Here is a 19,532-nt window from a genome sequence, read left to right on the forward strand (position 1 = left end):
TTTTTGCATCACATGAGAATCCAGAAATACTCAGTATTTATTACATTGTACTGTTTACTAATCTGTTCTGCCCTTGGACCATAAGCTTAATAATAGCAGAATTCATAGTTAAAAATGGTACAGTTTGGGCTGGGGTTGTGGCTCAGCGGTAGAGTGTTTGCCTAGCATGTGCGAGGACCTGGGTTCGATCCTCAGCACCACCTAAAAATAAACAAATAAAGGTATTGTGTCAAACTACAACTAAAAAACAAATATTAAAAAAATAGTACAGTCCATATTACCTAATAAATGTTTGTGTAATGAGCCAGGAACTTAGTGAATGCATAATGAGCAAAAACTGGGTATAAGAGGCACAGAATAGAAAGCCATGTAGGAATGAAGATGGAAATTGAAGACAATGCTGTGCAGAGAGAGGAAGAAAGAGAAAATAGCAGAGGGAGAAGGATTAGGGGAAGAGTAGAATGAGAGACAAGCAGAAGGGACTGGGAGGTTTGGCTGTTTAGAAGTGCATCAGAGGAACTTAGCACTTCCTTTAAACACCAATTAATCTTTCAGTAGCACAGACACAGGATCTTCTGTACTATTAAGCTGCTTGTATGCTTTTATTTTCAAACTTCAAAGTTTATTTTGAATGCTTATTTTCCTAGAGAATTCTGAAGTCCTTCTATGGGCTTAAAGTAATAATTTTAATTTCAATAATTTCTTTTGGATTATTAGAGGCATTCAATTTACCAGTTCTTACTGGAAAGAAAATTTCAAATATTTTTTTAGTTGCAGTTGGACACAATACCTTTATTTATTTATTTATTTAATGTAGTGCTGAGAATTGAACCCAGCATCTTGCACATGCTAGATGAGCACTCTACCACTGAGCCACAACGCCAGTCCCTGAAAATTCTTTTGTATTTTAAAATCTGTCAGATTGTCTTAGTCTTTCTTCTTTGAAAGATAAAGACCTGCTTCAAACATTGTTGAACAAAAAGTCACACTTAAAACTAGCAGCTGTTTTTATTACTCTTAGTCATTTGATTTTATTTCAATCAAAACAGTTTGGTTTTCTTTTAAGTCCTAATAGGTATGATTAACATAGGAACAATTAAAATCACATTTATTCCCGTGTTCTCAACCTGGGTGATGCATCTCTGGCTGAGTACAAGGGTAACTATCAGGCTGAGAGCATGAGCAGGAGCTATCAAAGATTTGACTCGGGCTAGAGGCAATAGGCCAAGGTACTTTGAGAGAGACTTCTCAAAATTTTAGTCCAAAACATAAGAATGACCTGGGATGCTTGCTATAAATGCATCTTCCAGGTTTTTACCCAAGCCCTGGGATCAGAATCCCCTGGGTGATTTCTATGTCCAGGAAAGAAAGAGACTTGTGACTGTAATGCCTAAGTACCTTCAGCCTTGCCCTAATAGTATATAGGGCAACTCCAAGGACTGTTTTTTGTTTTACATTGTAAATTGATGATTTATGATTATATTGTATATATTTATGGAGCACAATGTGATGTTATGACTTATAAATACATGTAGAATAATTAAACCAAGATAATTAATATCTATTACCTTTTTTTGGAGGGGAGGGTGGGCCAAGGTACCAGGAATTGAACTCAGGGGCACTCGACAACTGAGCCACATCTCCAGCTTTTTTTTGTATTTTATTTAGAGACAGTGTATCACTGAGTTGCTTACCACCTCACTGCTGCTGAGGCTGGCTTTGAACTCACAATCCTCCTGCCTCAATTTCCTGAGCTGCTGGGATGGATTACAGGCATGTGCCACCATGCCCGGCTTAACTAGTTTTTGGATTTTTTTGGGGGGAGGGGGATGAGAACATTTGAAACCTATAGTCTTAGAGAATTTGAAATGTACAATTTATTATTATTATTATTATTATTATTATTATTGAATGTATTGGCATGCAATGGATCTTTTTTTATTTATACATGACAGCAGAATGCATTACAATTCTTATTACACATATAGAGCACAATTTTTCATATCTTTGGTTGCATACATAGTATATTCACACCAATTTGTGTCTTCATACCTTTCTTTGGCTAATAATGATCATCACATTCTACCATCATTAATAACTCCATACCCCCTCCCTTCCCCTCCAACCCCTCTGACCTACCTAGAGTTCGTCTATTCCTCCCATGCTCCCGTTCCCTATCCCACTATGAATCAGCTTCCCTATAGCAAAGAAAACATTTGGCATTGGCTAACTTCACTTAGCATTATCTTCTCTAACTCCATCCATTTACCTGCAAATGCCATGATTTTATTCTCTTTTATCGTTGAGTAATATTTTATTGTGTATATATGCCACATTTTTTATCTATTCATCTATTGAAGGGCATCTGGTTGGTTCCACAGTTTAGCTGTTGTGAATTGCGCTGCTATAAACATTGATGTGGCTGTGTTCCTGTAGTATGCTGTTTTTAAGTCCTTTGGGTATAGACCGAGGAGAGGGATAGCTGGGTCAAATGGTGGTTTCATTCCCAATTTTCCAAGAAATCTCCCTACTGCTTTCCATATTGGCTGCATCCATTTGCAGTCCCATCAGCAGTATATGAGTGTACCTTTCCCCCCACATCCTCGCCAACACTTATTGTTGTTTGTCTTCAAATAACTGTCATTCTGACTAGAGTGAAATGAAATCTTAGAGTAGTTTTGATTTGCATTTCTCTAATTGCTAGTGTTGATGAAGATTTTTTCATATATTTGTTGATTGATTGTGCATCATCTTCTGAGAAGTGTCTGTTCAGGTCCTTGGCCAATTTATTGATTGGGTTATTTATTTTTTTGGTGTTTAGTTTTTTGAGTTCTTTATATACTCCAGAGATTAGTGCTCTATCTGATGTGTGAGGGGTAAAGATTTGTTCCCAAGATGTAGGCTCTCTATTCACCTCACCGATCGTTTCTTTTGCTGAGAAGAAACTTTTTAGTTTGAGTCCATCCCATTTATTGATTCTTGATTTTAATTATTGCACCACAGGAGTCTTATTAAGGAAGTTGGGGCCTGATCACACATTATGAAGATTAGGGCCTACTTTTTCTTCTATTAGATGCAGGTTCTCTGGTTGTATTCCTAAGTCCTTGATCCATTTTGAGTTGAGTTTTGTGCATGGTGAGAAATAGGGATTTAATCTCATTTTGTTGCATATGGATTTCCAGTTTTTCCAGCTCCATTTGTTAAAGAGGCTATGTTTTCTCCAATGCATATTCTAGGCACCCTTTGTCTAATATAAGATAACTGTAATTTTGTGGGTTAGACTCTGTGTCCTCTATTCTGTACCATTGGTCTACCAGATGTTTTGATGCCAATATCATGCTGTTTTTGTTTCAGTTGCTCTGAAGTATAGTTTAAGATCTAGTATAGTGATACCACCTGCTTCACTCTTCCTGCTAAGGATTGCTTTAGCTATTCTGGGTCTCTTATTTTTCCAGATGAATTTCATGATTGCTTTTTCTATGTCTATGAGGTTTGTCATTGGAAGTTTGATCAGAATTTCATTAAATCTGTATAATGCTTTTGGAAGTATGGTCATTTTGATAATATTAATTCTGCCTATCCAAGAGCAAGGTAGACCTTTCCTTCTTCTAAGGTCTTCTTTGATTTCTTTAGGGTTTTAAGTTTCATTTTATAGATCTTTCATCTCTTTTGTTAAATTGATTCTCAAGTTGTTTTTTTTTTTTTTTTTTTGAGGCTATTGAGAATGGGGTGGTTTCTTCCTTTCCCTTTCTGAAGATTTGTCACTGATATACAGAAATGCCTTTGACTTATGAGTGTTGATTTGATATCCTGCTACTTTGCTGAATTTATTTACTAGTTCTAGATGGTTTCTGTTGGAACTTGTAGGGTCTTCCAGGTATAGAATCATATCATCAGCAAATAGTGCCAATTTGAGTTCTTCTTTTCCTATATGTATCCCTTTAATTTCTTTCGTCTAATTGCTCTGGCCAGTGTTTCAAGAACTATGTTAAATAGAAGTGGTGAAAGAGGGCATCCCTGTATTATTCCAGTTTTTAGAGGGAATGCATTCAATTTTTCTCCAGTTAGAATGATGTTGGCCTGGGGCTTAGCAAAGATAGGCTTTACAATGTTGATATATGTTCCTGTTATCCTTAGTTTTTCTAGTGTTTTGAGCATAAAGGGGTGCTGTATTTTGTCAAATGATTTTTCTGCATCTATTGAGTTGATCATAGGATTCTTATCTTTAAGCCTATTGATGTGATGAATTACATTTATTGTAATTTATTGATTTCCATATGTTGAACCAACCTTGAATCCCTGGAATGAATCCCATTTGATCATGGTGCATGATCTTTTTGATATGTTTTTGTATTAGATTTGCCAGAATTTTATTGAGAATTTTTGCATCTATGTTCATTAGAGATATTGGTCTGAAGTTTTCTTTCTTTGATGTGTCTTTGCCTGGTTTTGGAATCAGAGTGATATTGACCTCATATAATGAGTTTGGAAGTTCTGCCTCTTTTTCTATTTCCTGAAATAAATTGGAGAGTATTGGTATTATTCTTCTTTGAAGGTCCTGTAGAACTCGGCTGTGTATCTGTCTGGTCCTGGGATTTTCTTGGTTGGTATACTTTTGATGGTGTCTACTATCTCATCACTTGTTTACATTGTGTGTATCATCCTGATTCAATTTGGGCAAATTATATGACTCTAGAAATTTGTCGATGCCTTCAGTATTTTCTATTTTATTGGAGTATAGGTTTTCAAAATAATTTCTAATTATCTTCTGTATTTCTGTACTGTCTGTTGTGATATTTCCTTTTTCATCACATATGTTAGTAATTTGAGTTTTCTCTCTTCTGCTCTTTGTTAGCATGGCTAAGGTCTATCAATTTTATTTCTTTTTTCCAAAGAACCAACTTTTTGTTCTGTCAATTTTTTCAATTGTTTCTTTTGTTTCAATTTTATTGATTTTAGCTCTGATTTTAATTACTTCCTGTCTTCTGCTGCTTTTGGTGTTGATTTGTTCTTCTTTTTCTAGGGCTTTGAGATGTAGTGTTAAGTCATTTATTTATTGACTTTTTCTTCTTTTAAGGAATGAACTCCATTCAATGAACTTTCCTTTGTATTGGCATGCAATGGCTCTTTAGAAAATTTGTTCCTCCTATCTGAAATTTTGCATCCTTTGACCATTATCTCTCCTCACTCACCCCATATGCCCTTAACCTCTGCTTCTTTGAGTTCTGTTGTTTTATATTCCATGTATAAGTGAGAACATGATGTGTTTGTTTTCTCTGCTTGGCTTATTTCACTTAGCATAATTCTCCAATTTTATTTATGTTGTCACAAAGGGCAGACTTTTCTTTATTTTAGAGGCTATATAATATTCTGTTGTGCTCATGTATCACATTTTCTTTATCCATTCATCTGTTGTTGGACACTGAGGTTGATTCCATAACTTGGCTAGTGTGAGTAGTAAACTTATAAGTGCAGATGTCTTTTTGACAAACTAATTCCAGATCTTTTGCCAAGTGTGGCAAAAGTGCTGAGGAAGAAGGGCTCATTTGCCTGCTTACATCAAGAAAGATTTCATGGAGAAAAGACAGGTACAAAGTTTAGATGGAACTCTGGATTCTTGTTTTCTATTATTTGAACAAACTGAACTAAGTCCAAAAGTCTTAATGTTTTCTATCTCTACATCCTTCAGAGTATCTAAGATGAAGGAGAATGTTACACAGAAAAGAGAACAAAGAGTCCACATAAACACAATCAAAGTCAAGGTGGCCAGCGTGCGGAAACAGGCTCTGCAGGAACAATTTGATGAATGGATTCTAGACCCTAGAGGAATGATTCCTACCGTAGTGGTAAGACAGCAGGGTATATGTAATGGGTTTGGGGGTGAGTGATAAGAGGGCACTTGCTAGAATACTGAGTGAATGCCAGAAACCTCCCTTCAATATTTCAGTACTGCTGAAGTAAATTAATCTTGACCTATCTGGTCAATGAGAACTAATTCCTATAATTTTCTCATAAACATTTTTAAAAAATCTAGCTGGATTCCTAAAATCATGATTCTGGCAATGGTTTACAAGCTAATCATTACAAATGGAGATTTTATTTGTTGTGTATGTGACTGATTTTGTCTCTTAATTTTAGAGAATAACTATACTCTAATAATTAAGTATTTTCTTTTAGATGTATATAGATTTGAAAATGTTTAAATTGTTAAATCCAATGCCAAGTATATTTCAATTTAAGGTGCATGATTGAAAATGGACCAAGGAAGACAAACCACACACTAACAAGAAATATTAGCAAAAAAAAAAAAAACCATTACTGATAAAAGAGCATTATCCAACACACGTACAAAGAATTCTTAAAATTGAAAAATACAAAAACAAATAGTCCTGTTAAAATATGGGTAAAAGTCCTGAACAGATACTTCACTAAATAGATACTTAAAAAAAAAAAAAAAAAATGGGCTGGGGATATGGCTCAAGCGGTAGCGCGCTCGCCTGGCATGCATGCGGCCTGGGTTTGATCCTCAGCACCACATACAAACAAAGATGTGTCCACCGAAAACTAAAAAAATAAAAATAAAAATTCTCTCTCTCTCTCTCTTTTTTAAAAAAAATGCAAATAAACCTATGAGACAGTGCCCAATATCATATGTCATTAATGAATTTCAGAATAAAACAGTAATGAGACACTAGTACACACCTGTTAGAATGGCCAAAATTCAAAACACAAAACACTGCTGTCATGCTGGCTAGAATGTAGAGTATCAAGAACTGTCATTCATTGTTGGTGGGAATGCAAAATAGTATAGCCACCCTGAAAGACAGTTTGTCAGTCTTCTATAAAACTAAACATATTCTTAAAAGACAAATACTAAATTATTTCATTTACATGAGATATCTGAAGTAGTTAAATTCAGAAAATAGGAAGTAGAAAGATAGTTGCCAAAGCCTGGGAAAAGGTGAAGGGAAGTGTTTTTATTTAATGAGTACAGAGTTTCAGGTTTGCAAAATGAAAAATTCTGGAGATGTGAGTCAGGCATAGTGGCATATGTCTGTAATTCCAGTGACTTGGAAGTCTGAGGCAGGAGGATTACAAGTTTGAGGCCAGCCTGGTCAACTTAGTGAAATCCTGTCTCAAAATAAAAAACAGAAGGACTGGGAGTGTAGTTCATGGTAGAGCACTTGCCTAGCATTTCCAAGGCCCTGGGTTTAATACCCAGTACTGAAACAAACAAACAATCAGACATGGAGAAACTTAAGTGCATCACATTAAGTGGAAGGAGCCAATCTGAAAAGGCTACTTATGGGATGATCCTAACTACATGACATTCTAGAAAAGGAAAAAACTATGAAGACAGTAAAAAGGTTAGTGGTTGCCAGGAGTCAGAGCGGGCAGGAAGGATAAATAGGTGGAATATAGAGGATTTTTAGGATAGTGAAACTGTACTATTATAGTGGATACTTGTCATACATTTGTCAAAACCCATAGAATGTAGAACACCAAGAGTGACTCCTAATATAAACTAGGGTCTTTGAGTGATAATAAGGCATTAATGTAGGTTCATCAACTGTAACAAATGTACTATGCTAGTGCAGGATGTTGACAGTGGAAAAGGCTGTTGTGGGGGTGGGGTAGGGAGCATTTGGGAACTCTCTGTACTGTCCTCTCAATTTTGCTGTAAACCTAAAATATCTCTAAAGAAAATGAAATCTATTTTTAAAAATGAACCAACAAGAGTCAGGTGCAGCGGTGCACACCTGTAATATCAGCAGCTTGGAAGACTGAGGCAGGAGGATCAAGAGTTCAAAGCCAGCCTCAGTAAAAAGTGAGGCATTCAGCAACTCAGCGAGACCCTGTCACTAAATAAAAATACAAAATAGGGCTGGGGTTGTGGCTCAGTTGTATAGTGCCCCTAAGCTCAATCCCCAGTTCAAAAAAAAAATGGATTTACAAGAACTCTGAAATTTTATTTTCAATAATCAAAGAATAAGGAAGAATAGAGGATTCTTAGGATGGTCAAACTGGTTGCTAAATGTGTCTTAGCTCCACCATGCCCTGTGTGGAGCCAGTCCAAATGCAGGCACCTTTAAGTTCTGATGCATCATGGGGATCTGAAAGATCAGTATAGTCTGGCACCTTAGTGCCGGTAGTGCACTGGTAACTCGGGCTTTTCTCTCCATCAAGTAATAAGGTGTGGCCCTGGGAGTGGCCCTAGGAGTAGGCGGCACCCAGAGAGGTTGAGCTACACTCCCCTGTTCCCTTGTAATCCTATCCCTTGCCTCATTTGAATGGCTTCTTCCCAATAAAAGGGTTCAGCACATGCTCCTCTATCTTTCCACGGACCCCTAAGGTCGGAGGAGCCATCACAGGACCCAAAGAAAAAGGTATTTCTCTGTTTCTGTGTGGTTATTTCGTGCAGCCCAGGTCACCTGGAGTGACTTTGAGTGTTTAGGCATGGAATATAATGCCCAGTGTTAGAGCATTGCTAGAAATGTATCCAGGACAGGGGCAAAACAGTATCACTTTCAGCATCCCAGTTCTTCTCTCACAAAAAGTTGGGAATCACTAAAGATGTGCATATGAAAGCACTTCATATACCTTGACATATTCTCTAAACTAAACGTGAATTGTTGCTATTTCTGTCCTTGGGTTAGAAAGATTACAGAACACTTAAGACAGAAAGACTATAGATGACTTTTAGTCTAAAATACTATATGTGTGATAATTGAGGATTAATACTTGGTTCCTTTTCTTACCTTTTTATTTTTTTGTCTCCTTTTTTCTTTCTTCCTTCCTACCTTCCTTTTTTTTTTTTTTTCTGATTTGCAGATTCAAAATGTTCTTCATGAATTTTTCCAAAAGCCAGAATTCAAGCTTGGTAAGTATGCCTACTACTATGGTATTTTTATTTTTCTCTTTTTGCAGGGAAGGCACTGAATTCAGATGAAGCGTTGATATTAAAACTGATGTTATTGAAAGCACTTTTTATAGATGAATTATGCTTTTCTGTTCTATCCAGACAATATAGAAAAGTTATCAATCATTCTCAATTCTTTTAGTCCAGTGCCCCACTGTATTGCACCTTTTAAAATTTTTTTTAGTCATTGATGGACCTTTATTGAATTTATTTACTTATATGTGGTGCTGAGAATTGAACCTAGTGCCTTAACACATGCTAGGCAAGTGCTTTATTACTGAGTTACAATCTCAGCCCTGTATTGCATCTCCTTATTAACCTATGCCATACTTAGAGAATTTAAAAAGGAACATACAATATCATAATTATGATTTTAATATATAAATGTTTGGTTACAACTTCACTAGAAGACATAATATAATAGTTAGACCTACTTATCATGAGTGTTTAGATATGTGGAAAGTAAAATTATATCCAATTGTGTGTGTATGTGTGTGTGTGTGTGTGTGTGAGAGAGAGAGAGAGAGAGAATCCCATGACAAGGAGAGCTACAAATTCAGACTGACATAGATGTGTTGTATTAGAGTTCAGACATAATTTAGATGTTAGCTCCTATAACACAATTCTCTGAAATGGTGAACAATTCCTAGTTAAGTTCCAAGATGAATTTTACATTTAAACCTCCCTCAAATTTTCACAGTAGTTACATTCTTGGAAAATTAAACAGTAAAATTAGGGGCTGGGGGTGTAGCTCAGTGGTAAAGCTTGTGCATAGCATGAATGAGGCCCTCAGTTTAATCCCCAGCACCAAAAAACAAAGACGACAGCAAAATTCTACTCTGTGTTTATTTATAAAATAGAATTGAGTTCTAGATTCAAAATTGCCATAAGCAGATTTTTCACTTACTTGAATGTCTGACAGGAAGGGGAAAGCCTTAATTTTGCAGAAATTGCAGGGGTTCTGCCTCTACACCTACTCTCCATTATTGTAATTACAAAAACTCTCCCACAAATTCCCACCATGCATAGTGCCGGGAGAGTGGGACAGTACCACCCCTATGGAGAACCATAGATTTGATGCATTTGTTTTTGGAAAGATTTCTTTATGTGAAACTAGGTGCGCGCGCGCACACACACACACACACACACACACACACAAATATGACTTTGTTACATAAATATCTAGACTTTGAGTCCTGAGATTTACATAATTTAGATCCAGCTGATTTTTTTTTCAATTTCAATATATTTTTAACTACTTGTTACAATGATAACAATAGATTGTGACAATGTTTGAAGTCTGTTCTCACTTTTTAAAATGAAATATGCTTCTCTTCCTCTTTATCACTGGTCCCCAAATGTGATTTGGACCTTGTGTCAGTGACAACCTTTTTTCTCTTCCCTGTTCTCAGCCTATCCCCAAACTGTAATTCTCCTGTGAGCTTAACCTCCACTCTTGTTTCAGAAATTCTTGAAACAACTTCCTGTGTTTATTTATTTTGGATAGGGGTACAGAAGGAGTGAGTAAAGACAACACTATTGGGATCCTGATGAACATTAGAGAAATTCCAAGCTACTCCAGTTGATAGTAATTATTTCTCCTCTTTACTCCTTTCTTTTTTTAATATTTATTTTTCAGTTGTAGTTGGATACAATATCTTTATTTTATTTTTAGTGGTGCTGAGGGTCGAACCCAGGGTCTCTCATGTGCTAGGCAAGCGCTCTACCGCTGAGCCACAATCCCAGCCCCTACTCCTTTCTTATAGTATTTATTTTCTATATCATCCATCCATTCATTCAATATTTATCAAATCCTTCCTTAGTTACAGATATTGTGAGGGGACAAAGAAAGCAAAGACATACTTCCTTTCCTTAAGTTACTCAAAGTCCAATCAGAGGATATGTGTGAACATTCATAGCAGCTATTACTGGTAGAAGCCAGTCTAGTTTGCATAATTTTCTGGAGCTTAGAGAAAGGTCTGAAATAGGGATATTGGCATTTAATGCATAAGCTTATATGAGTCTTCATGGCCACAATAACTGATACAAATAGCAGTCACAAAATCCAAGAATAACTGAAAAATCTTTCCTGTGCCCTTGTACCAGACCAGGAAAGGCAGGAAAAGTTACTGTTAGAAGTAGGAGAAGAAGTCAGTTTGTTGGTTCATTCATTATGAGCTTTCATAGAATTATTTTCCTCTCTTGGTAAGATCAATAAGGATTATGTAAGTGACATATCAAATGGAAGTTTAAAAACGTTTACGTGAACTAACTGCCAAATTCACTATTGTTGACCACTCTGTTACTCATAAAACTTTTTGCTTAGCTTTTGTGATATCATTTTTTCTTTATGTTTTTCTTCTATCTTTGATCACCTCTTGCATTTTTCCTCTTGGTTCTTATTTTGCTTAAACTTTAAATGTTGTTTTCCAGAGTTTCCCTTTTGACTCACTTTATATACTACCCACTCCCTTTGTTTTCTTATTCAAACTGTAACTGCAATGATGACTCCCAAACCATATTCCATTTCAAACTTTACCCCTGAGCTCCAGCTACTTATGAAAAGATCTACAATGAGTGGTAAGTGAAAAAGCAAGTTGCACATCAAAATTATCATATTCATTTAGAGAAAAAATATATATGTCCGTGTACACATATGAAAATGCATAGGAAGGGTTGCTAGAGAAAAAATATATATGTCCATGTACACATACACATATGGAAATGCATAGGAAGGGTTGCTAGAGAAAAAATATATATGTCCGTGTACACATACACATATGGAAATGCATAGGAAGGGTTGCTAGAGAAAAAATATATATGTCCGTGTACACATACACATATGGAAATGCATAGGAAGGGTTGCTGAAAGGATGGTAACAAGCTGGTGACAGTGATTACTTCTGGGACAGAGAGGAATGAGTGTGCAAATGGGGGACTAGAGGGAAAAGAGGATATTCACGTTTTGCTGCTCATATTTTTGTATTATTTGAATGTTTTACTAACCATATATAAATATTACTAGTTAATTTAAGAAACATTAAGACCAAAAAATATTTTTAAATGGAAGTTTACAGAGGTGTTTTGATTTAGATTCTCCTAGCATAAATGCTAGCATAAATTAATACAAATGTTTTTATAGTCTTTTATATGATTGTGCATATGTGTTTCTGCTTTATCTCAACCCAGTTATTAAAAATTTAGCTTTATTCTCTTTACTATTTGGGTTGCTGGGTTAAATAAAAGCCAGGAAAAATAATAATTCTGTAGTAATTGGAAAGCTACCCAACTATATATCATTTACTTTATGGGTAGATATTAGTTAAGAAATAATTTTACATTCTTTTAAGTACTAGAATATAAATACAAAATATGACTATATTATAACCAAACTAACTAGCAAACATTTTTATCCCCAAATTAGAATCACATTGCAAACAATTGGATTTTACTGACTCCATAGAATCAGGATTGAACAAAACGGAATTTTCAGAAGTAAGAAGTTATATTATTTAATGTTTGAATCATTCTATTAGATGTCACATATACATTAACTTAGAATGAAATAAGATCATAGAAACTTATTTGTGTGTGTGTGTGTGTGTGTGTGTGTGTGTGTGTGGTGCTGGGGATTAAACCCAGGGCCTTGTGCATGTGAGGCAAGCACTCTACCAACTGAGATATATCCCCAGCCCTTGATCAGTTTTTTTTTTTTTTTAATATTTATTTTTTTAAGTTTTAGGTGGACAAAATATCTTTATTTTACATTTATGTGGTGCTGAAGATCAAACCCAGTGCTTCATGCATGCTAGGCGAGCACTCTACCACTGAGTCACAACCCCATCCCTCTTGATCAGTTGTTAAGGGATGCACTTTAAGATATTTTAACCCCCCTAGCCAGGCACAGTGGTGCATGTCTGTAATCCCAGAAACTTGGGAGGCTGAGCAAAAGGATCACAGGTTCAAGGCCAGCCTCTGCAACTTGTTGAGATTCTATCTCAAAAGATTAAAAGGTCTGTGGATGTAGCTCAGTGGTAGAACGACCTTGAGTTCAATCCCTAGTACTATAAAAAAAAAAAAAATTAACCTGTAATTAGGCTACATCTTAAAGCAAAGTCATAATTTATTTCAGTGGCACTTATGATATGAAAATGTGAAAAACTTTCACTGACACCTTCTGGTAAGATCAAGAAAAACCTGCATCTTATATTCAATAAAATCTAGTTATACAAATAATAATCAGATCTAAAACTTACAAAGCATTTCCATGGGCCAGACACTGTTCTAAATTTTCCATACATGAACTTGAGGAATCTGCTCAGCAACTCTTACATCTGCGCTCTCTCTCTCTCTCTCTCTCTCTCTCTCTTTTTTTTTTTTTTTTGTAATCTTCTACTGTTATTGATGAAAACATTGAGGTTTAGAAAGGTTAAATAACTTGCACATGGTCTCACAATCAATCAAATTGGGAAATTTGTATTTAGATTGTTTGGTTTCAAAGTCTACTTAATATTATATCTGAGGGCCGGGAATGTGGCTCAAGCGGCAGCGCGCTGGCCTGCCATGCGTGCGGCCCGGGTTCGATCCTCAACACCACATACAGACAAAGATGTTGTGTCCGCCAAATACTAAAAAATAACTATTAAAATTCTCTCTCCCTCTCTCTCCTCTCTCTCACTCTTTCTTTAAAAAAGAATATTGTATCTGAGAAAGTAGGATTCTATTTTCATGCAATAAGTGAAAGAAGCAATTTAATGATACCAAAATCCTGAGTCTTTTATAGTCTGTGTTTATATATTTTTCATGTTTTTCTATTTCCCCTTGTTTTTCTCCTCTAATGACATTAGTCTCAAAGTCAAGATAACTTTATTTTTCTTTTTCCATTCACCCTTGCTCCATTGAAGGTGAAGACTAAGCACCTTATACAGTTTCAAAGTTCTGTATGAAGGATTTCTGGAATCCTTCATTTTTGTATGAATCAGAATTTGGCAAATTTTTATCTCAGTTGTATTCTCATTGTGTTTTCTTAGGTTCTCTCTTTGCCATTCATTAGTCACAGGTTCAAACTAATAGCCAGTTACTTATATCTCAACTGTGATGTAGAATCCATACTATGAACCAACTTCTTCTCTCTCTCTCTCTCTCTCTTTTTTTTTTCTTTTTTCTTTCTTTCTTTTTTTTTTTTTTTTTTTTTTTTTTTTTTGGTGCATGGGACAAGGGGCTGGAGATTGAATCCAGGGCCCTGTGCATGCTAGGCAAGCACTTTAACTGACCTACACCTCCAGCACAGAGCCACATCTTTACTAATTCTCACATGTCAAGTCAGCTACCAGGAGCTATCTGCTGATTGGCTGTTACCTGGGCTAAATCAACCCAAAGAGCTAGTGAATGGCTCCTATGCTGTAAAGATTGCCAGAATTATTCAAACTAGTAATTTCCAAACTATTTTCCCTGCTTTGCCTTATATGTCCTGTAGAACCCCCCATAAAGACTCTTATTTAGGCTTTCCCTTTGCTCCTTCCTGCTTTTGCCTCCTAAACAAAACCTGATGCTTTCCCTCTGGTATTGTATGGCATGACATGATGCCTTCTCTTGGAAACTGTAAGTAATAAAAATCTTCTTTTAATGATTTTATTCCTCTCCACATCAACATTCAGTCACCTCTTTAAGTTGAAATCCCAGAATTAAAATTGAGATAAATGACTCAAAACAAAAATATGTAGAACAAACAATAATATTAAAATAATTCAGGAATAGTTGAGGCTTTATCACTTTATCCCCATAGCTTAAATTACTTTGCAAAACAGTGATTCTTGGTGCTACTTTCCTAATTATCTTTTATTAGTTTTCCTACAAGCGAACAATTTAGAAAATTTTTCTATTTTTTTAATTATAAGAGTAATACATGAATTTTATCATATATGAATTATATCCCAATAAGAAAGTAATATAGACTCATTATAGAAAATTAAAGGTGGAAAGTATAAAGAAGAAAAAAATTTAAATCCATGATTCTACTAATAGTCACTGTTAACACTGTGATATTTTTCTTTGGATAATAACAATGGTTCAGATTTTTTTTAATCATGTTTTTTATGTGCCACAGACTGTACTAAGGATATTATGTGTACTTTCTTAAGTAATTCTTACGAAAATTATTATCCTCATTTTACAAATATGGCAGGAAGATGGAACAATTTCCTCAAGGTCACCTGTGATATAAGTGACTGAACTGACTCCAAATGACCTTGTGCCACATAGTGTCTATTATATTCATAGTGAAACATATGAGATTTTAGTTTAATTTTGTTTTTTTCTAATAGAGTTTCAGTCATGCCTGATATACAATTCTGTGTTCTACTTTTTCACTTAACTTCATCTCTTGATTATTTATCTATGTTAATACTCTTTAAAGCATGATCTTGAACTTTTTATTTTTTATTTTATTTTATTTTATTTTTTTTTTTAGTTTTCAGCGGACACAACATCTTTGTTTGTATGTGGTGTTGAGGATCGAACCCCGGGCCGGACGCAATCCAGGCGAACGCACTACCACTTGAGCCACATCCCCAGCCCGATCTTGAACTTTTTTTTTATGAAAAAAATCATAGATTTACAAGAAGTTGCAAAAGTAGTACATGGGCCCACATAGCCTTTGACCAGTTTTTTCAAAAGTTACATCTTGCATGACTTTAGTATAATATCAAAACCACCGAAATTAATATTGATACAATGTTTATGTATAGTACTGTGTTATTTTATCACTTGTATGTGTTTCTATAACCACCACCAAAATTAAGATACAGAACAGTTTCAATGCCACAGAGATCTACTGGTAGTGACATTTTACCAGTTCGAGTGAAAAATAGAAGCCTTATCTTCTTTTCAGTTCTTTTATACTTTTCCATTTATTGTATCATTGTCCTAAATATTTCCTATGCGTGCATCACATTAGACAATGTTTTTGTTTTAATAGTTAATCATAATTTAGAAAACTCAAGAGAAAAAGGAAAGTCTATTGTATTTATCTGTATTTTTTTTTCTCTTTTCATTGTTCTTCAAGATTCTCTCCCCCTCCCCCAAATTCTGGCAATGGGGATTGAACCAAGGGCCTTGGGCATGCCAGGCAAGTCTCTACCACTGAGCTACATGCCCAACTATAAGATTCCTTTTTTTACGAATTTTATTTAGAGAACTTCTTTTAGAATAGGTATTCAGAGGAAAAACTGTACTTAAAAGTAGGTCTAAATTTTTTGGTCTTTCTAGATTACTCTTTTCTAACTACTTTGGCTAGAGCAGAATTTTCTTGGTTTTGTTGTTATTGTTTCTCTCTCTTTCTCTGCACCAAGGAAAGGCTATGTGTGTACACACCAAGAAGGCAGCCATCTGCAACCCAAGAAAAGAGTCTTTACCAAACACTAATTCTATTGGCACCTTATTTGGACTTTCTAGCCCCCAAAACTGTGAGAAAATAAATTGTTCAGCTGTTTAAACCTTCTGGACCATGATAATCTGACATGGTAGCCTGACATAGCTCCAGTAATTTCTTTGGATTAGATTACCAGAAATGGAACAAGAATAAACACTATCAGGGTTTTGGTATCTATTGTTAAATTACGCTGTTGATTATACTAATTAATTCTCCCCACAGTTATATAAGAGTTCTTGAAGTACCCATATTCTTACCCGCAGTAGCATTACTAAGTGTAAGAAACCCCTGCAATTTGATGGCATTTTGCTTTTAACTTCAAAACAATTTTTTTTTAAAATTGGTGAAATTAAATATTTTTCTATGTTAAAACTTTTTTGTGAATTGTTCATTGATATTTTTTCCCTCTTACCTATTGATGCTTATTTTTTCTTATGGAAATGGAAATGTTCATCATATATTAAAGACATCACCATTTATGATAATAAATAATATGTTTTTTCTACTATTTAAAAGAAGTAATGGCCGGGCACAGTGCCCCTGAGTTCAATCCCTGGTACCAAAAAAATAAAAAATTTAAAAAAAAATAATGGTGTTCTCTGATTTTCAGTTTTTTTTTTTTCTTTTTTATGTTGTTCAGGCTGTGTTCAACTCGTTATCCTCCTGCCTCAGCCTTCCAAATACCTGGAATTACCGCTGTGCACCACCACACCTGGCTTTAATTTACAGAAAATTTTGTTAATGTTTATGCAAACAAATACATTGAACATTTTAAGGTCTTTTCCATTGCTTCTATACTTAAAAGTTTCTTCCTTCTCAAAATCAACTAAATGTTTACCTATTTGTTTCTAGCTCTTTTTACCTTTAAAAATTAACTTGAAAATTATTTTAACAAATAGTTAAAGTAGGAATCTAACTTATTTTCCCCCTAAAATGGCTAGTCAAATAAATATGTTTACTGAACAAATTATTTTTTGCAAGTAGCTAATTTTCCAAATGAAATTTTCTCTACATCATTATTTTCCTTTTTTCCAATGGAAAATAAAAGTAGAACACTTTACAAAATTTAAATGATTGAAATTTTTTTAAAAAATATTTATTTTTTGTAGTTGTAGTTGTCCACACAATAACTTTATTTATTTATATGTGGTGCTAAGGATCGAACCCAGGGCCCTGCATGTGCCAGGTGAGCGCTTACCGCTGAGCCATAACCCCAGCCCCTCAAGATGATTGAAATTTTTAAAAAATATTTTTTAGTTGTAGATGGACACAATACTTTTATTTTATTCATTTACTTTTATGTGGTGCTGAGGATCGAACCCAGTGCCTCACATTTACCAGGCAAGCTCTCTACCATTGAGACATAACCCTAGCCCCAAGATGATTGAAATAAATGAATGCCCATATAAACCCAAGTCCAGAAGGAAGAGTGTTCTCTCCAACACAAATTTCCTCAAGAATGTGTATATTTTAATGCATGATCTATTTTTATTTTGGTATTGGATTAATCAAAACCAGAAACAGAAAAAAAATGTTCTTTTTACTTTAATAAACTCAACTACAAATAACACATCACAATTTCAGGTAAAATCTTTTTCAGTCATTCTCAGATTTATTAGAGAAAGGAATGGGCAGAGAAGCAGTGAATAAATTAGAAGTGGGAGAAACCCCAGTTCTACAATGTTTCTTGTTACCTTTCCCTCTGGTGACAAAGCTGTCACCTTTACATTGTCTTTTCATATTTTTTAGAAAGGCAATTTAATCTGCTAGATTCAGATGAAAAAAAATCCTACTGTGACTTCTTACTTCTCAAGCCCTTATTTTAACCATAAATTGCCAAAGTAATATTAAATATTTTTTTGAAATTTAAGAGAATTGTTATTATAATAAGGTTGTAAATATAAATTGGGTTGTTATTTCCCAATTTATATTTAGAGAGGTCTTTCTAGCAATAGCATGTTAAAATGTAACTTCTTCCACTCTTCTATGTGATTGGAGACTTCTAAAACCAAGTCCGGCCAGCTTCAGTGATGCTCACCTATAATTCCAGAGATTTGAGGCAGGAAGATCACAAGTTCCAGACCAGCCTGGGCAACTTAGTAAGACCCTGACTCAAAATAAAAAATCAAAAGGGCTAGGGATGTAACTCAGTGACAGAGGGCCCCTAGGTTCAAACCTAGTAACAAAAAAAAAAAAAAAAGAAAAGAAAGAAAGAAAGAAAAGAAATGCAAGCTATAGTATTTCTCCAATTCTAAGATGAGTGTTTTCCTTCAGTATTTCTAAAATCAAGATGCATTTTATAGCTCAATGTGTGTGTTTGATGAAATAGTATTTTTTCCCCTCTTCTCCAACTCCCAAAATCTGACTTTAAATCAATGGTCCATCTGATGATTAGTGGTTTTTGATAACTGGGGAGGTGGAAAACTACATATACTTTATAAGTAAAATGACTAATATTAAGTAACAAAAAATTAATTTATTTGCTATTCATTTAATTATTAAATGAATAGCAGATAAACAAAATAAGCAAACCAAGAAAATTTAGTAAGTTTGAAGATTTAAAATAATTTAATGGGACCAACACTATTTTTTATATTTTTAAATGTTAGAATGTTATGTTTAACTGGGCACAGTGACACATGTCTATATATCCATTGACTCAGGAGGCTAAAGCAGGAAGATCACAAGTTTGAGCCCAGCCTGAGCAATTCAGTGAGACTCTTTCTCTTTAAAAAAAGGTGGGGATAGAACTCATTGGTAAAGCACCCCTGGGTTCAACCTCCAGTACTAAAAAAAGTTACAAAATTTAAAATTGCAGGATAGTAGAGAAAATAGAACTCTCTTAAACTTTATGAACTTATTGCACATTGTAACAGAAAATACAAAAGAAAATTGTATTAAAAATGCAAAGTTAAATAAACAAAAACTGTATAATAATTATGGAGCTATTAAAACTTTTGGGAACAGCTTTATTGAAATAAAAGTCACATACTGTGTTTTTTATGGCTGTTGTAACAAATTAGCACAAATTTAGTGGCTTAAAACAACAAAAATATATTCTCTCACATTTCTGAACACATTTCTGAGAAAGAAGTCCAAGATCATGATCATTTGGGTCAAAATTGAGATGTTGGCAGGGCTGCTCTTCCTCTGATAATTTGTTCCGTCTCCCTTCCTGCTTCT

The 19,532-nt window shown here is 34.7% G+C and overlaps 1 protein-coding gene across 1 annotated transcript in view; it reads left to right on the forward strand.

Moving 5' to 3' along the window:
• Efcab5 (EF-hand calcium binding domain 5) overlaps window positions 1–19,532 on the forward strand; it is a 132,069-nt gene that overhangs the window by 31,624 nt on the left and 80,913 nt on the right. The window contains exons 5-7 of the mRNA XM_076871378.1: window positions 5,690–5,846; window positions 8,833–8,881; window positions 12,345–12,415. Coding sequence (XP_076727493.1) covers window positions 5,690–5,846; window positions 8,833–8,881; window positions 12,345–12,415 — 277 coding nt within the window. The remainder of the gene's footprint in view (window positions 1–5,689; window positions 5,847–8,832; window positions 8,882–12,344; window positions 12,416–19,532) is intronic.

This window comes from Callospermophilus lateralis, chromosome 11, assembly GCF_048772815.1.
Source record: "Callospermophilus lateralis isolate mCalLat2 chromosome 11, mCalLat2.hap1, whole genome shotgun sequence".
NCBI classification, from domain to species: Eukaryota; Metazoa; Chordata; class Mammalia; order Rodentia; family Sciuridae; genus Callospermophilus; species Callospermophilus lateralis.